This window comes from Sycon ciliatum, chromosome 8 (genome assembly GCF_964019385.1).
Source record: "Sycon ciliatum chromosome 8, ocSycCili1.1, whole genome shotgun sequence".
Classification (NCBI taxonomy): Eukaryota; Metazoa; Porifera; class Calcarea; order Leucosolenida; family Sycettidae; genus Sycon; species Sycon ciliatum.
This window is the reverse complement of record NC_088650.1, coordinates 31,559,730-31,578,519: the sequence shown is the minus strand read 5'-3', so window position 1 is coordinate 31,578,519 and position 18,790 is coordinate 31,559,730. Positions and strand designations below refer to the sequence as shown.

Below are 18,790 nucleotides of genomic sequence, written 5' to 3'. Positions count from 1 at the left end.
GTGTAACTAACTATACGAGAGGTGAAAGGTTACGTGGTGGGTGTACGTATGCCCATGCCCAGGGAGTAGACCCCCTGTAGTGAAAAAATACCGGTATGTGGTCTACTTACTCCCTGATTGCACACAACATGTACACGTCCATTCCATCCTCACAGTCCAAGACTGCAAGTAGGGAATTGTTGTTGGTTGACAGCATGTAGCAAGGAGGTGAAGCCTGAAGGGAACCGTGTTCGGAGACAGTGACCGTTCTACAACCATCCACGGTTGGTAGAGCCCCGCGGGCCCGGTCTTGAACTAAGTTCAAGACCGGCCCCGCGGGGCTCTAGAGAAGTAATTAGTTACTTCTCTACTCGTAGATCTACATGACTTTGACCCGCGTGGGCAAATCGTTTCTCTACGACTACTTGCTACGTCAGTAGATCTACGTAGGTCTACAGGTACTAGGTACAAGTACTTGCGTAGGACAGCGCCATGCGCCATGTTAGTGCACAATACCCGCGCGCGGCCGCAGAGCTTCCATGCACTCTTCAGTCACTTCGCATTTCTACAAAGTACAAGTACAGCCACAGCCACAGGCACGCTAATCCCTGACTGTCTCTGGTTTCGAACCCACTACACTCTCAACACGTCAGGTGATGCGGCCGCGAATCCGGCTAACTTTATTTTTATTTTTTTTACACTGTCTACAACTTACAAGGCAATCCGACATGGCACTGAGAAGCCTCGTAGATCTATTGTTGTTTGGTCAAGTAGTTCTAGTTTTACAGGTTTCTCGTTCAATTTAGGCCGAGGATCTGAGCAGGCTACACTCCCCGCCGCCTTTGCCCATCTCGGAACAGCGACGGAAATGATGCCTGCTCAAGAATGATCGCACACACGTAGAACACAGATGGGACAATCATCGCTTGGCATGGAGATTGGAGTCTTGCTCGAACTAGAGCTACGCGCGTGCGCATAATATTGTGTGTGTGTGGGGAAGGTTATTATCATTCTGTTGGTGAAAGGACCAAGACGCTACGCCACCGAGGTAGATCTACACCTCACAGAAGCATTCGCACCATCCTGTGTTTCGCCCAGGGCATTCGAACGTTTTCGTTGGGTTTGTTGCTGTGTGTGTTTTTGAAATAGGAGACAGGACGGAATTAGCGGAAGCCAGCGGCCGCAACTATGGCAGATGGTCCCGTATTATCTGGTTACCTAACAAAAAATGTAAGTCGAACGTTACTCTACCGTCACTGCGATCCCCGTGCCAGAGCAGGTATCGCACTATCCCTACAGGTCTGAGTGGAGAATCGGGAAGGACGGCAGACTGCCGCAAAGTGCAGTTTGCCGACGCAATGAACGCTGCCGCTACTACAATGTAGCATTACTGCTTCAACTACTACCGCTACTCTGATTCTTCTCCGGATAAGACCATGGTAAAAATTATCTTTGATTCTCAAGTACGCGCGCACCGATTTTTGGCCCCGCACCGACGATTTTTTTTATTTCTATGCATGTAGACATGGTAGATGCGCACGTAAAACGGTCAATGCGAAAATCATGAATCAGGGAGTAGTAAAATACCGGTCATTTTCTACTCCCTGGCCTGAATAATAAAAATAATTATATGAACCTGTGACGTACATATGTGTGACCCTATCTTTGGCAATAAAAAATAGTGGGAAATAAAAAATAAAATCGCTCGCTCGCACCGATTTTCACAGGCTCATGACCTGAGAATCAACTTTATTTTTTACCATGGCCTAATCTTGGATTTTTGAATACAGTTCTTTGATTAGTAGTACTGCACTCTACAGCTGTCGTGCTCAGATCGGTGCTGATGACACAATTTTGTTTCCCTGAGCTCAGTATCCCTTGCGTGCAAGGAATACTGTAGGAACGGCTTTTTAGCTTCTACTGGGTTTTCAGTGCTTCCGGCATGGCATGGCGTGACAGTATAACTTTTTTTTTTACTGTAGCCAATACTTGAATCCATACACCCTGTACACACACCTTGTACACACTCTCTCTAACGGTCTCTAGGCTACACTGCAATAGACCAATCCCGAAAAGATTGTCTGGGTTCGTGAAAGGGGGCACGCGTGCAAGCCAGCACGTGTGAAGTGCATCGTTTTGTATTCAGTTTGTGTGTGTCAGCTCATGGCGGAGGAGAGAGAGACTTTTGCTCGCCGAGCTGAAGCTAAAGGATTTGATGGAGTCCTGCCAGCAGCTAGTCAAAGGACCTTCGGTACCTTAGGCAGACCCTGACGGAGTTTGGAGGCCAGATAGCTCTCGGTGAGGAGAGAAACATTCGCGTGGCGATCGACTCTCCGTAAAAAATGCAAGCTACATAGCGCCGACATACTGCAACAGCTACGATTTCAGCTAACTTCTCGATCTGCTGCTTCACAAAGTTCAACTATTTACAAGTCCTGACTGTTGTAGTCTGAAGCTGGAGTCTCATCGCCCACCTACAGGTAGCTTTTGGAGCTGATGGATTTCCCGACTTGGACTCCTTCCGCAAACTCTCGCAACATTACTTCATTGTATGCTGTGTTTCCGCACGCTCGTGTCGACATGTCACATACTGTACATGTACCAGGTCGCGGAGGAGCTTGACGACCTCCGCTGACTCCAGGTTTCCGAAATACTGCCGTCGTCTTCGTTGATGTCGCTGGTGACATTCTCCCCTTGCAGGACGTGCACATAGTTGTCGTCCCGGGGGTAACGACTATGTTGTCTTTCGAAATAGTTCTTCATCACGCTCGCGCGAATGATGTTTCTCATCATGAACTCGTTCCGACGGTGTGACACGGCGATGGTCTTTGGCGGGGCACTGGCTTGGCGAAAACGATATCTTCTTGTGCAATATAACATTGATCGGCTGCAGATGAGTACAGTCACTTCGTGGTTGGTCATAGGAGGGCAGCTGCCAGGAAAGAGGCAGGACTCATCGAAGACGAAGCGCTCGCAACAAACAATAGCACTCGAAATATCTCGTAAGATTTAGGGCCTATCACTTCGAGCCACAGCGCTCACAGCCTTGCCCACTTCATCAAAGTGAGCTCTACATGTTCGTTGACCTCTTCACACTACACAGAAGAGCGAAACAAGGATTATGTCTTAGCATTTCAACTCCAACAGCAGACCATTACCAGTGCGAGAGAGAAAGCTACGAAGGGCTTTGCTTTCTGTCGCATCGTCTCTCTTGCATGCAACTAACGAGAAAACCGTGTACTTACCCTCGCATTCACACGCGAACTATCAAACACGTCCTGTGCTGCATGCTGATCAGGTAGTGCCATGTATGTGTTGTACAGTGTACTCTCAGTTGACATGCCCCCTTTCGAACCCAGACAATCTTTTCGGGATTGGTCTATTGATATACATTAGATCAAATTTTCGGGCAAGGCCCATCATCAGGAATAAGTCTACTGTAGACCAAACAGGGGTTTATATGTATATAACACAACCCAACAAGTTGACTGGAAGTTTGTATGAAAGGTCAGCATAAATATATATTATATACTCAATCTGCGGACAGAACTGTTTCGTCCTTTGTGGACTCGTCAGCGCAGCACAGAGGAAACGAGGCCGAACCTGATAGCAATGGAAATAAAAATTTCCAATCAGGCCCGAACGTACCTTGTATAATATATAATATATATGTGACAAGTACTAGTGGCCAAAGGCGTGATGGTATAGCGTAACATGTTGCAATACCACAGGAAGCGAGATTATTATTCTGTGTGATATGTATGAAGTGAATATAGTGCAGTGATAGTGCACGATTACTAGTGTGAGTACAAAGCAGAAAAATACACACTTCTAGCAACACTCGCATACATACACGCACACCTCAGACCTCCTCAGACATGCCCATCGCGGGAGCGATGATAGCGAACAGCTATGTTAGACATAGCAACTTGTGCTGGGATTACACCATTCAACAGCTTGCAAGGCTGATGAATTGACCGCCACTATTTTTAGCCTGGTATCCACCACACAGCTGTTTGAAGTGACTTTTTTGGCCAGTGAATCCCTATTTTTCATTTTTCCATTTTTTTCCATTTTTTTCTTCTTTTTTTCTTTTTCTACACACACACCACACCACACCACATACTCCGGCATACACTGGCTGTTGGTAACCACCCAGGAGAATGAAAGAAAAGTCAGGAAGAGTCTGAGAAAGAGAAGAAAGACGTGTGTGACCATAATCGTCGGGAATCGAACCCGCAACCTATCGATTGGAAATCGCTGCACATACCACTGCACCATATGGGACACACACGCACACACACGCACACGCACACACACACACACACACACACACACACACACACACACGCACACACACACACATACACGCACACAGTGCACAAATTCTTGCACAAATTATGACAGATATATTTACACATCACCCAACAGTCGCCAACCATTGTCACTGTTCACTGCCGGCTTCCTCTTCCTCATGAATAGTGCCTCCATGATTCTGCGGTCAACGTATGACCGTTGCTTGCTGGCGAGAAGTTGTAGATGGGCAAATGGCGAGAACTGCGGTGACGATGGGAAGGTGTGCTGCTTTTGTCGATAATGGTCTCCCCATGACTTTCCCAATGTCGCGTTCTTGGCTTGTCTGTAGTGCTCCTCAGTCCTCTTGCGTGTTGTCCTTTCTGTTTCCCCGACGTATTCTTCTTGACAGATGGTACATTTCATAGAGTACACCACAGTGTATAGAAGTGTGTATTTTTCTGCTTTGTACTCACACTAGTAATCGTGCACTATCACTGCACTATATTATCACTTCATACATATCACGCAGAATAATAATCTCGCTTCCTGTGGTATTGCAACATTTTACGCTATACCATCACGCCTTTGGCCACTAGTACTTGTCACATATATAAACCCCTGTTTTGTCTACAGTAGACTTATTCCTGATGATGGGCCTTGCCCGAAAATTTGATCTAATGTATATCAATTGCAGTGTAGCCTAGAGACCGTTAGAGAGAGTGTGTACAAGGTGTGTGTACAGGATGTATGGATTCAAGTATTGGCTACAGTAAAAAAAAAGAAGTCAATTATCGTATCCGTTCCCGAAGGGAACTCACGACGGCCGCTAACACCCGATAAACCCTAGCGGCAGATGCAGCGCCTAACGGTGGGGGTGAGTGGCTACAGTGGAGTCTCCAAACCTTGAGAAAAGAATAATATGAGAAATAAGAATATGCATGCTGATGATACACCGCAATGTCGATGTAAAACATGGTACCTGTACAAGAGTCGACAAGCCATCAACAAGGTTGAAATGTTAAAAATAAATAAAAATATAAAAATTCGAAAATTATTGGTCCGGCGACAGCCGGGCCTGCCGGACCGGTTCCTACGCCCATGTGTACAGGTACGCAGGCATACCAACAGCAGATACACCAACACTAGTACTGGGCTGGGGAGTCTAGAGTCTAGTAGTATCCAGCTTCGAGGAATAACTTAGAAGCTACTTCTAGTCCAGGAGCCTGGAAAGTTGAACTGCATTTTAAACTATTTCCAGAACCCTGGATGTGTGTGAAGCTGACACTCAGTTTCTTATCATTGCGGCACAGTGCAACCTTGGTTTTAGGACCGATCACTGTAACAGAGTGAATTTCCTTCATCCAGCTAGAGGCTGGCTTATCCAGAGACAGTGCTGGACTATGAGCAGCAAATGCAGCGGTCTTCAGGGGTGTTGGAAGGTATTTTAGGGTGATATCGTCAGCCATCTGAAGCACAATTTACTTGTGCAGTTGGGGTGGCTCCTCTGAAACTTTTTGAAATTTAGAGCCCAGATCAGTGCTATTTTTATTGATTTCACAGGGTATCCAGGGCGAAGAGTGGTACGGTCAATACCGTACTGACCGTAGCATATCCGATGCCCCGGCTGGGACGTCCCGGAAGAAGTGCCCGCAGGATGAAACTCCACTCTGAGCTGTCACTGATGGAGGCCTTGTGCCGAGCTACATGTCACAGTAACTGTTATAAGCCCAGCTAATGCCTGAACCCGGCACCTGACCCAGGCTTGGCAGTGTGAGCAATCTCTAACACCCCATGTATAGGATATATGTGCACTGTGTGTACAGTAACAGCTAGACAAGTTTTCACATCCGCTCTACCACCAGCTATACAATTATAGTTCAGAAACACAACTAGCTTGGGAGGTTTCTCTCGTACCATTATGTTATCTGCCTCTCTCGTTTGCATCCATCTGCGTCTGTGTGTATGTATGCATGTGTGTGCATGTGTGTATGTGTGTATGTGTGTGTGTGTATGTGTGTGCATGTGTGTATGTGTGTTTGTATTTGTGTGTATGTGTGTTTGTGTGTATGTGTGCATGTGTGTTTACATGTGTACGTGTGTGCACTCGTCCTCCCTCCCTATCCATCTAAATACTTCAAAATACCTCTTCACGTCTCTCTCTCTCTCTTTCTGTCACGTGCAGAGCAAGAAGGTGCGTTATGCCGTGGTCAAGGGTAGAACGGAACAGCACAGTGAACGGCTAGAATTCTACACCGACAAGATGCACTATCTCGGTCACAACTCAAAGCCGAACAAAGTGATCAAGTTCAAGAATATGGGATCGGTGGGATTTCTGGGCATGAGCCCCCGAAAGATTGCAAACACCACAACAGGTAATGTCCAATTGCAATCACCCCTTTGTTAACCCTCAATCATTTCAATGCCTTGCTTTTTGTATAATCCTTTTGATCGTAATTCTTTTATAATATGGTGGGTATCTTATTGAAATAATAATAATAATAATAATAATAATTAAAAAGCTTCCGTGGAGATAAAAATGTAATCAACGCAATAAATAGGGTAAGCTGCGCACTCAGTACAAACACCATAAGCAAAACTTGTTTTCATGTAAATAAAGAAGCTTGTTCCTAAACGTTTTCGTCGCCATCTCATCAGAGGATTACTGGCAAATCAACAAAAGCTCTTAACTCAATATATATACGCACAATGCAAGTAATAATTTAGACCCTAACTAGCGCGAAAAAATGAGAGCTGAAAGAAACATTACACCATTCAACGATATCAGGTGACAACAGATGCGATAAATTCACCACTAGAAAGTTACCATGCAACCACAAACGAGAACTACTGATCTAAATTCACAAACAATTTCAACGTAAACAAATTCTTTTTCTGCCTACACAAAGCGTGGCCGGCCACCGAAGAAGCCACCGGATGGTGTGTCTGCGGGACCAGTGACTCGCTCTAGGGCGAGGTTAGCAGAGTCTTTATCGTCTCCGTCGTTGTCGTCATCGTCGTCGTCAGCGTCTTCCTCATCTCCCTCCTCCTCTTCATCAACATCAACAGCCATTGGAACGTCAAAGGGAGCATCATCGCAGCAGGCAGTGCCAGTAACGGACGTGCCTTTGGTACTGACATCTACATCGGCCTCGTCTGGATTGGCAGTAGCGGCAAGGAATGTCAGGTCGGTTACATTGTCACGTAATTCCAAAGTATGTACTGGTTCTAGTAGCGTTGTTAGGGTGTATGAATCTTCTATCGCCAACCATCTTGTTCAGAATAGTGATTGTCGTTCTAGTTATGCTGATGATTGCTTTTCTGTTTGGTCTCGTTCACGTAGTCAAAGGTATTTGCGTGTATTGGAGTCTATTTACATTTTTACCACTAAGCCGATTTTGTGTAGGCAGAAAAAGAATTTGTTTACGTTGAAATTGTTTGTGAATTTAGATCAGTAGTTCTCGTTTGTGGTTGCATGGTAACTTTCTAGTGGTGAATTTATCGCATCTGTTGTCACCTGATATCGTTGAATGGTGTAATGTTTCTTTCAGCTCTCATTTTATCGCGCTAGTTAGGGTCTAAATTATTACTTGCATTGTGCGTATATATATTGAGTTAAGAGCTTTTGTTGATTTGCCAGTAATCCTCTGATGAGATGGCGACGAAAACGTTTAGGAACAAGCTTCTTTATTTACATGAAAACAAGTTTTGCTTATGGTGTTTGTACTGAGTGCGCAGCTTACTCTATTTATTGCGTTGAATAATAATAATAATAATAATAATAATATGAACAGGTGGCATATTACCTGCATAAACAAATCATACGGGGGTCATGCATCTGTCAATGATTGTTAACCAGAGTTGCTTGTTGGTGGCGAGGTTGAGGCATCCCTGAATCGGCACATTCAGAGGTTCGAGGTCTTCTCTGATGTTTTCGACCCATCTATTGTGGGGTCGTCCACGGGGGCGCTTGATGTTCGAAGTATTGAGGGCCAGCTGCAGTGCCTTGTAAGAGGCCGCGTCTGGTCCTTCCCGGACAACGTGCCCCAGCCACAGTAGGCGGCGCTCTTTATATGTTTGGGAAATCGGGGCTTGGTTGGTCTTTCGGTAAATCTTCTTGTTGGATATATGGTGAGGGTGGACAATGTTCATAATATATCGGAGGTTGCGACGATGCCATGGATCCAGTCGATCCTCTAGCTTCTTCGTAAGTGTCCAGAGGCCACAGTTGTACAGGAGTACAGGCAAAATCAGAACTTTAAACATACATAGACGAGATTCAATACTGTGATAATCCCAAGCAATGGAGCGGAAAGCACGGTTTGCTGCATTTATTCTAGAGTCCATGTCCTCAGCTGACCCTAGCAAAGAGCCCAAGAGCTTCACTGATTTCCACTCTGGGTCAGCCTTGGACGTGGTAAATGTGTGGGTTTTCTGAAGGTTAAGTTTAAGGTTGTCTTCGGCGAAAACTTTCTCGCACTTAGGTAGGAGGGCCGTTTCTTTCTCAGTGGCATGAAGGGTGGTGTCGTCAGCGTACTGAGAGTGTGGACAGGGTAGAACTGAAGGCAAGGAAATCAAATCAACTTTACGCATAGCTCCTTCAGCATGCATGATAAACATTATCGAGGAAAGTGGGTCGCCTTGGACAACTCCAATGTTCGAGAGTGTTGTGCGAACGCTCAACTCTTGGTGACTGGCACTACTCAGCTGCACTGTTGGATTTCTCGGGTGCCTTTGACACAATAATCCGCTAAACAGCTCTGGAGAGGATGGTGGTAGCAGACTGCCCTGTCAGAATACCGGAAACACTCATGTCCAACACGTCTGCTCGGGTTGAACTCAGGAACCAGCTCAGTACACCGTTTGACACGAACATTGGAGTTGTCCAAGGTGACCCACTTATTGAAAGATACCCACTATATTATACCTATTCCTCACTATCCGACCTTCCTCGTTGAGGAGCATTATGCCGGGTCACAGCAGCCACTTGAAGGAATTCAATACCTGCCAATATCTTGCTTTCCTGATGGCATGCTGTGGCAATGGAACCAAGATTGGCTGGAGAGATTGTTTGTTGTATGACAGAATAAAAATATCATAATGCTGGGGTCAAATATTTCTGTTACACTGAATAATGATTGTAACTGAAAAGTCCATACTGTGCGGTATCCATCTGTTTGCTCGTGTGCAGATCCCGATGAAGGCACATGCCGCCCAGTGACAGACCCAAAGGCTCGCTTTGTCATCTCCCTGAAGTCGTCCGGCATATTCGGGCCGCAGTACTTGGAGCTGTTTGCACCAAACCCGTCGGCGTGCCGTTCCTGGGTAGAGGTTCTGCAGGAGTTCATCACGGGCAAGCCAAGCAAAGAGAGACTTCGATACGGTAGGATTGTCAACACATGCACATCCACTTGATTAGTCCTAGAGAGGACATCTAGTACTGTCAGGTAGTGCCGAAGAATCACCAGGATAGAATTTCATCAAGCACAGCATACCAAATTACCAATGTATACACGGTTACGCAACTGTGCATAGCCTGCAATACATGAAGATACGAACGGTCTAGGCTAGGAGGCTGACCCCCCAATTCTTCGGTGGCCGTTATAACTGTATTCCATTTCTTTTTGGCAGAGTGTGGCAAGCAAAAAAATAGCAACTCCCATTCTATTTTGTTGCATGTGCAAGTATTTTGAATGTAAAAACTTTGCATTGTCACAGGAAGTGTGAGCTACGAAGTCTGAAGAAAATGTTAAACAGTTGCTGGTTGGATGACAGCTAAGCCCGGTGGTTAGAGCATCGCTGGCCACTAGCGAAGGTCCCTGGTACGAGTCCTGGGGGTGACGGTCAATGTTTCTTCAGACGGTTTCCCATTTCAATAATTATTTATTACCTCGGAACACTGAAAAAAAGTCTCAAACCAACGTGTTGAGACATCAGCGTTTTACTTGTATGACGAGTGTAATGAAGGCGGCTTCTCCAAATGTTACAGCCCGGGTTTCCTTCCGGCAATTACCTGACCTTGTGCCGCGCTAAGCACTGCTCTATCAAACTCTCTGTGCTTGCTGTACTGTACCGTGATGTACATGACATCATTCTGTTCTTGCTGTTATTGTACCGTGATGCATATGACATCATTCTATGCTTGCTGTTCTGTACCGTGATGCATATGACATCATTCTGTGCTTGCTCTACTGTACCGTGATGCACATGACATCATTCTGTTCTTGCTGTTACTCTGTATCGTGTTGCAGATCATATCTGGCATGACGTCATCAACATGCCGTGGGGTTTGGCTGACAGCGTGGCCGCAACAAATATTGTGCTCAGCCTGGCGCACAACAGCACTGAGATTGCGCTGATCTGCAAGGGGTTCCGGGATCCGGTCTTTCGCTGCGGAGTAAACAGTGTGAAGAAAGTGACCCTCACAAGTACGCAAACAATTTGCAATGTGAAGTGAGAAGGCTGAGAAGCATGGTGGTGGTTGTGGTGGTGGCGGTGGTGGTGTGTTAGTGTGTGTGTGGGGGGGGGGGGGGAGTGGGTGGGTGCGTGCGTGCGTGTGTGTGTGTGTGTGTGTGTCTGTCTGTCTGTCTGTCTGTCTGTGTGACCTAAGTAACGAGTATAAATTAAGCCGCCAGACAATCATAGTCTAAACTGTTCTTTCACTAAAAACTTGGCTACTTGACTTTTCAAAATTTCCCAGTTTCACAGAGTCTACTTGAGCCGGGGGAGATTTGACTGGATCTATTTCACTCAAATCTTGTCTTTCTTCAACAGTGCCTGCCCATGGCGGCTTTTGGTGACGACGGTTTTAGATCTTGTCTGCTTTCGTAGACAAGGAGAGTAACTGTTTTTCTTCATTTCCAAGGGAATTCAATGACTGCTATCACCCAGAAAACCCGGCTAACCGGTATAGTGCTGCATAATGATATCACCCAGCGTGGAATTACTCTTACTCCATTGTGATGTGCTTGTTTGCTAGTGAAACTGTGCTTTATTGAACACCCACGGGACTGGCTGTTGTAGCGTGCTTCATCCTGTGTGTATGTGTAAGTGTGTATGTGTGTATGTGTGTGTGTGTGTGTGTGTGTGCATGTGTGTGTGTGTGTGAGTGTGTGTGTGTGTGTGTTTGTGTGTATGTGTATGTGTGTGTGTGTGTGTGTGTGTGTCCCATATGGTGCAGTGGTATGTGCAGCGATTTTCAATCGATAGGTTGCGGGTTCGATTCCCGATGATTATGGTCACACACGTCTTTCTTCTCTTTCTCAGACTCCTCCTGACTTTTCTTTCATTCTCCTGGGTGGTTACCAACAGCCAGTGCATGCCGGAGTATGTGGTGTGATGTGTGTGCGTGAAAAAAAAATGAAAAAGACCAAAAAGTAGGGATTCACTGGCCAGAAAAGCCACTTCATAGCTGTGTGGTGTAGACCAGGCTGAAAAGTGGTGGTCAATTCTTCAGCCTTGCAAGCTGTTGAATGGTGCAATCCCAGCACAAGCTGCTATGGCTTCTGCTGTAGCATCGCCATCATCGCCTCTGGCGATGGGCGTCCAAAATGGTGTGTGTGTGTGTGTGTGTGTGTGTGTGTGTGTGTGTGTGTGCATGGGCATGTATATACTACAGTTTGGTCACTCCAAATTGATGTTGGCAAGATGGCATCGTGCGGTGAAGGCACCATATATCTGCGGGCTTCTCCGCCAGCTACTCTCAGGGCAATTGTTGAGTCTCTTAGCCAGTAAGTATGGACAGGGCAGCATCCTTGGGATAGACATACCAGGGGCGTAGGAGGGGTTTTGGAAGTGGTACGACCGAAGGTCGGTGCGGCCGAAGGTCGGTGCGGCCGAAGGCCGTGTTGGAGGGGGTCCGGGGGACCTCCCGGGGGAAATGTTTGTAAAAAAGACACAAAATCCTGTGTTAGTCAAGTATAGTACTCAGTACGACTGCAGATGCATAACAGATCTACGAGTACGAGTCTAGAAAGAAAACGGTCAAACTCAAAGTCTGATGCGCATACATGTATGCATCGATGGATCCTTATTTTTTTATTACGGTTTTGCACGTTCCAGGCGGACCACACTTTTCGAAAAGTGGTACGGCCATGGTCGTACCAGTCGTAGCGGGTGCTACGCCCCTGCATACTAGCGGCATGGGGATCAGGACTATTCTGTACCTACTAGCATACCTGAATAATATGGATGCAATGCAGTGCACTGGTGCTCCGGACAATCTCCGTACAGTCAGACCTCGCTTATCCGGTCCTCTTTTATCCGGATCCCTCGCCTATCCGGATTTTTTGTGGAAAACAGATGGGTGCGGTTAAAGAGGAAGTGCATCGATTTTGCAAGTAGGGTTCAGACGAAAGACAAGTTGATATCTGTTCAAATGACATATCTCTCGCTTGCATACGATAAGGCAAACTTGCCAAATTGCCAATTGTATGTTCACTTTGCCACAGCGACCAGTGCAGTGATGATATGCACATTCTGCTTAGGTCCGTGAGAGAGAAGGTCGATCACTATATAATTTTGTCATTTTCAATTGGTTTATTGTATTCACGAAGTGAAAGAAGAGCTGTACTCAATGCTGTTAGTGCCGTGAACTGTTTATTAGTAGTCCTCTCAGTTGTGTACTGGGACGCAACACCGAAAGGAGAAAGCTGGAGCGCAGAGACATCAGATGCCTAGCGAAAAAAATGACGGACAAAGTGCTGAAATCTTGGTGGGACGAATCAGACGTTCAGCACTTACCCCAACCAAGGACCATGCCGTTTGCTCTTCCCACTTCCTGAAGATGGATGTGATGCTCCCTGGCGGTTCTCCTATCTCTCGCCCTTCTGAAGCATGATACATGTGAATACAATAAGACAACTGAAAACGACCAAATTTTGCCGTGATCAACCTTCTCTCTCACGAGCTAAGCAGAATGTGCGTATCACTGCGCGGGTCACAATTCGAACCGATATCAAATTGTCAAGTGTACATTCTATCAGAGTACGTATTTTGTGACTTGTATTTTGCAGCATGCAGGCACTCTGGATAGAGGGCGTATTCTTATCCATGCTTTGATATTGAGATCAGTTATCGTGATTTAGACGATACGCATCGCCTATTGGAACAACACAGTGTTTGCCAGCGCAATCTTCGGGCTAAACTGACTGGAACCGCTTTGCTTCCTTCCACCAGTACCTAGCGTCAAGGGAGTGAAGCTGATCTACTTCAGTGACAGAATGATGAAATGAGATCAATGGCAGTCTTTTAGCTTTGTGGAAATTTCTCTTAGAACTCTATGACTTGTCCAGCTTCACACTTTAAACTTAAAGACCACATCCAACTCATAAACTTGCTTTAAAGCAAGTTCATGAGTTGGATATGGTCTATATAGACAGTTGATGTTAAAACCAGTTCAACATTTGCTGTAAAAACTGTCACGGTTGAACTGGTTTTAACATCAACTGTCCATGATTTGTCACTTGAACAAGAATCAACAAGAGCGACAACAGCAGACAAAGACGAAAGACAAACATCAGTGAGTACAATACTGGGTTGGTTAGCACCACCTACCTCCTCGAGGGGCTCCACTAGGGCACCTGGGTGGGGCGTTCTTTTTTCTTTGACAATACCCCTATCCATATGCCCGGTGTTCGCAAAAACTGTTAATAAGCAAAAGATCTAGCAGTATAACTTGGGATGCTCAGCGAGCAGTCACCACTTCCGCTGCATAGCTCGCTGAGCATCCCATTGCTTTGTAAGTTGCTAATCCCTTTCCACTTTGTGTACGTGCTCTTCATTTTCTTTTTTCTCTTCTTCCGTGGTTGGTCTCACCCTCTCCTCAATTCAATTGGCTGTCTTGACATGCCACGAGGTGCAGAAATAAATAAATAAATAACTCCTCATTAATTTGAGGGAATTGAAAAGGAAAAAAATTGAAGCAAAACACAATTAACTGTCACCACAAGGACTCAAACCAGGGACTTTCACCAAAATAAAGAGAACAATGTGTACCCTGCTTGTTTGCATGTTTCAAGGGTGCTGCTAAACAACGCGGATACAGCAGAGCCACCAGTGAAGCCACCAAGGCTTCGGCCCAGGACGGGAGGGAGAACCTCAACACTACCAAGACGGATCCGCCAAGAAGAGCCCAGCGCTGCAGGACAGGTACGTGAGAAGAGCATCCCATTTGGGCGGCTGCAGTGAGCTTCATGATAAATTACACATGGCCAGCAATCGCATGTCATCACGTACATTGAAAATCAACATAATTTTGCGAATCGACTTTTTTCAGCATCACTTTTCATCGAGGACGAAGCAAAGTCGGCCGAACGAAGCTTACAGGAAGAAAATCACCCTCTCCACTTCACCATCACGATACTAACATAGATACGAGATGAAACAACGAAAAAATCCATAAGAAAACTGTACGGCCATCTTCGCGCTGACTTTGGTCTGACTTTGGTCTGAGAATCTTCTATCACGATCAAAAATGTACGAGTAGCACTAAAAAATAAGCTACAGACGTACCTTTATCTCTCTCTACTCCTTTTTCAAGGCACAAAAGTTCACTCTCCACTTTCAAACCAGGAACCAGACATACCAGTGGTCCTTTTCAGCTGCTCCACGAGCGCAGGTAATGTTCACCAAGGGTCGCAGAGCAACATCCATTCCAGAAAAAGAGCTAACTTACAATACGAGCGAGGCTGCATGCCTGCGTACATGAGTACATGCATGAGTCAGAACATAGTCAATTTCAGCGTTTCTGCTCCAAACAGCAACTTTCTTCGACTAGCTACAAAGATTACACCAAAGGATCAAACAACAGCCATTTTCTTCAGTTTTTTTTGGCTTCCTTGTGCTTGGCCCAGCACGTCAAAAATCACACTTCGGAGGAGTACAAAAATTACAACTCTCAGATGTCCTCGATTGCTGGCCATGATTAACTAGTTATGCAATCAACCGTGTTTATCGGGTGTTAGCGGCGGTCGTGAGTTCCCTTCGGGAACGGACACGATAATTTACTTTTTCTATACAGTCAACCTTGCAAATAATGATTCTCGATCGAGTGTCAGAAAGGTTTTGTTGTCTGCGAGTTGTCGTGATTCACAATGTTGAGATTATACAGTCCAATAGTCACAGCACTAGGTCTGAAGACGCAGTACAATGTAGAATCATCATTGGCGGCTTGTTGTTATCGTGACCCGAATTTTTCTCACTCCACATACACCGATATACCGGCAAAGACGCAGACAACGGAGCCAGGAGCACACAAAGTGAGGGGTAGTAGGCCGCAGCCAGATGTGAATCGGATTGCAGAAGAAAACTAGGAGCCACAACAGGGTGACGGAGCCCCAGGAGGAAAAAATGAGTATGTTTGGCTAACAGAAATAGGCCAGGACGGACACCACTCGGGACCGTCAGATTAATTTATCTGGACCGAGCCAGCCGGAAGAAAAACCTCGCACCAATGAACGCTGAATGAGGGGAAAGCCGGGTGCATAACCCCAAGTGACAACATGGCAGCATGAAAACAGGCACAACATATTCTATTAAGAAAAGGGAGAAGATGCGAAGACATGAAGGGTGGGAGGGTGGGGACACTGGTGAGACTCAAAAAACTGACTGAAGAAGTCAGGCAAAAAGAACAACAACAAAAGAAAAAGAACATCAGGCGCCATATTTGTAACAGGAATAAAGAGTTGCACGAGAAATCATTTCTCGCCTATCTCACTCTGTCCGGCTGGCGAGAAATTAAACGTTATTCACGCAGTTGCCTGTACCCAAATGCACACATATTTGTACTTTTTTTAAATGATAGAATTTGCGCTTGCGGTGGGAAAGAGTGGGGTGATTGTAGTGTAATCAGTGCAGTGGCCTCTGTGCTTCATGTGTCAATTAGAAAATATGCCGTAAAGTACCTTGAGCGCAGGGCGAGGGCACCCGGCTTGATTTTAAAGCCATGGAATGGAAAATCGTGAAATCGTGTGGCAGAATGGAACTGAGTTTGTACGGCGTGTACTGGTATGAGAGCCGTAGTGTACTCAAGTCACACTTACTTTATTTTTGTATGTAGCTAGCATCCGCTTGATAGCAAGATTGAGGGCGTATTGACTGCACAACGTGCAATGTGTGCACAAGGTTCGTGTCGCATGGCCTAGAGACAGGACACCACCTCCACGACCCGACCGGGGAATGATGAGTTGGTCACGGGGGCACTCTCCCACTAATTTACAGTAATTGCCTCTTTTCTGCTGAAGAAGTAGGAAGTACGATTCATTAGAGTTTCAAGATCAACACAGCCATTATGATGCTGAAGTGGTTCAGTATAACCTGGCAATCAAGTGTGAGACCGAAAATCCCATCCCAAGACAATTCCACTGCTTTAGGAGCTACATCTGTGCCTTGATCCTTGGGGGTAGCGGCGTTCCTACAGATGTGAAAACTTGGCCTCTAGCCGAGTATCACGCGAACCTTGAATTGTTTTTTAAAATCAAATTAATGAAACTGATAAGGTCAGAAAGTCAACTTGATGAGCAAGCAAGAAGGTAGCAGCTTCATTTTTTTGCTTTTTTCATGAGTTAATTTCCTGTGGGGAAGTGCCAACACTGCACACAGTCGGTGGGTCAAGAGCAGGTAGTCGTAAAATTCCCGTATTGTACTACACTTCCTGGCCAAGAGTACATGAGATATGTTGCTGCTGCTGCCGGGCTCCCTCATGATGAACAATCCTACATTGTACTCCAAGTATCTTAACCAGGTGCATGCACGGAAGAATTTGCGCAACACAATGTGTATGTGTAAAATCTTAAAAACGCCATGCTTATCTGTGTGCTTATCTGTGTGCTTATCTGTGTAGATGCAGCCTAGACACCCTCGCTCCAATGCCCACCCCTCGGACAACACGTCGGCACACTCTGTGCCAGCCATTGGTGCCGATGATGACCCTTGGGGGTTTCTAGGGCTGGTTGAATTGGAGGAAGGCTCCCGCATCCTTTCCCGATCACAGCTGCGCGGAGGAAATGCGACGTTGCCTGAGCCGCCGCCAGTCCTGCTCCGCCACTCTCCAGGGGACTTCCAAAACCTATACAGCACGTTTGATGTTGAGGACAGCTTGGTTTGATTGCTCCTGAGCAGCAGCGACATCGACTGTATACTGCCCCTGTCAATGGCACTGCCATGGACAGTACTGCTCACTCATATAGACAGTACTGCTCGATGAGATCCAGTCGCGTCACTCAAGTTTGCGCCTTGCATCATTTTGCAGTCCAGTGTTTGCAGGGCAATGGCCGCGTAACGCCCGGCGCGTACTTGAGTGACGCCACTGGATTTCATCGAGCAGTACTCTACGTCTACACATGCATACATGTACATGGTGGCAGTGATACCGGAATGCCTCTTCGATGATTGAACATGCACGGAGTTAGTCTGTGTTTGTATTGTGTTTGTACATATTCAGTTTTGTACAGTTAGCTCGTTCAACATTGCTACGTCTCCTCAGCATGTAGACTTCGTAGCTCGTTCCTGTATAAATGTTATGTATGTGTAAATACATGTCACGGTTGCAGCTGCCGCATCACAATGTCATAGGCATGGGCATTGCTTCCATTATGCAGTTTTTTACATGCTTGCATTCGCAAACAGCAGGAGCATTTTGCCGGGATTCTGCTTCTGGCGCGGTGATCCAGAGCGTCTGCTCATATATGATTATGCAATAAACTTTGATGATTCCAGGCCCCTGCCACACTGTGTTGTTTCTACTCCCAATGCTACGCTTGACGACACGCAGTTAACCCTCTGGATAGCATATTTTATTCTTATTGTGTCAATGCATATTGTACACAATCTGTCACATACTATTTATTATTATCACATCTAGCTAGTACCTTGGTGGATAGGGTAGCCAAATGTGGGGTTGTTATTTCGAATCCCTTCACTCAAACTGCTTGCCAACGTATTCGAGAAAATTCTCCGGATGTGATTATGGCAGATGTATGTGGCCAACCAATCAGCTTGCCTCAAATCACAAGACGGAAAATAGTTCAAATATATCGTTCATTGTCTTCAGGACGTAAGCCTGGTCATGCTTTCCCATTCATTCTCTGGGTTTTTTTAATTATTAAAAAAATTAAACCAGAAAATGACAATAAATTTTAATTGTGTTTGCTGTGTGTTGTTACATTTTTTTGTATTCCTTGCTGGCTGTGTCACTAGGATAGCATAGGTTTCTCAGTCTAGGCCACCTTGTTTTCCTTTTTTTTTAAGCCCAACTACACTGCTGCCTGATGATTTCCACATCTGACCATGATAGATTTCTGTCCTTGACGAGCATTAAAAGCTCTAAGTAACACTGTCCGTATGGGAATTTGCGGAAAATTCTCGAAAACTTGCGCAAGAAATTGCGACAGAAGACAACAAAAAAGCGGCGAAAAGATCTGGAACTTGCCAGGAATTCATGGAAATATTTGAAGAAAATTGTGGATTTGGGCCAAATCACAATTTGTTACATCGTTAGAATCGTTATTTGCACAGTATA

At 45.7% G+C, this 18,790-nt stretch overlaps 1 protein-coding gene across 1 annotated transcript; it reads left to right on the top strand.

Annotated features, from left to right (window-relative positions):
* The first annotated feature begins 707 nt into the window (after positions 1-707).
* On the top strand, positions 708-18,552 carry LOC135822748 (uncharacterized). Its single transcript, XM_065335575.1, has 8 exons — positions 708-1,027; positions 1,129-1,209; positions 6,458-6,647; positions 9,464-9,655; positions 10,524-10,700; positions 11,891-12,002; positions 14,292-14,421; positions 17,114-18,552. Exons 2-8 carry the CDS (start codon positions 1,168-1,170, stop codon positions 17,375-17,377), a joined length of 1,107 nt encoding a protein of 368 aa, XP_065191647.1. The 5' UTR covers positions 708-1,027; positions 1,129-1,167; the 3' UTR covers positions 17,378-18,552.
* Positions 18,553-18,790: the final 238 nt, after the last annotated feature.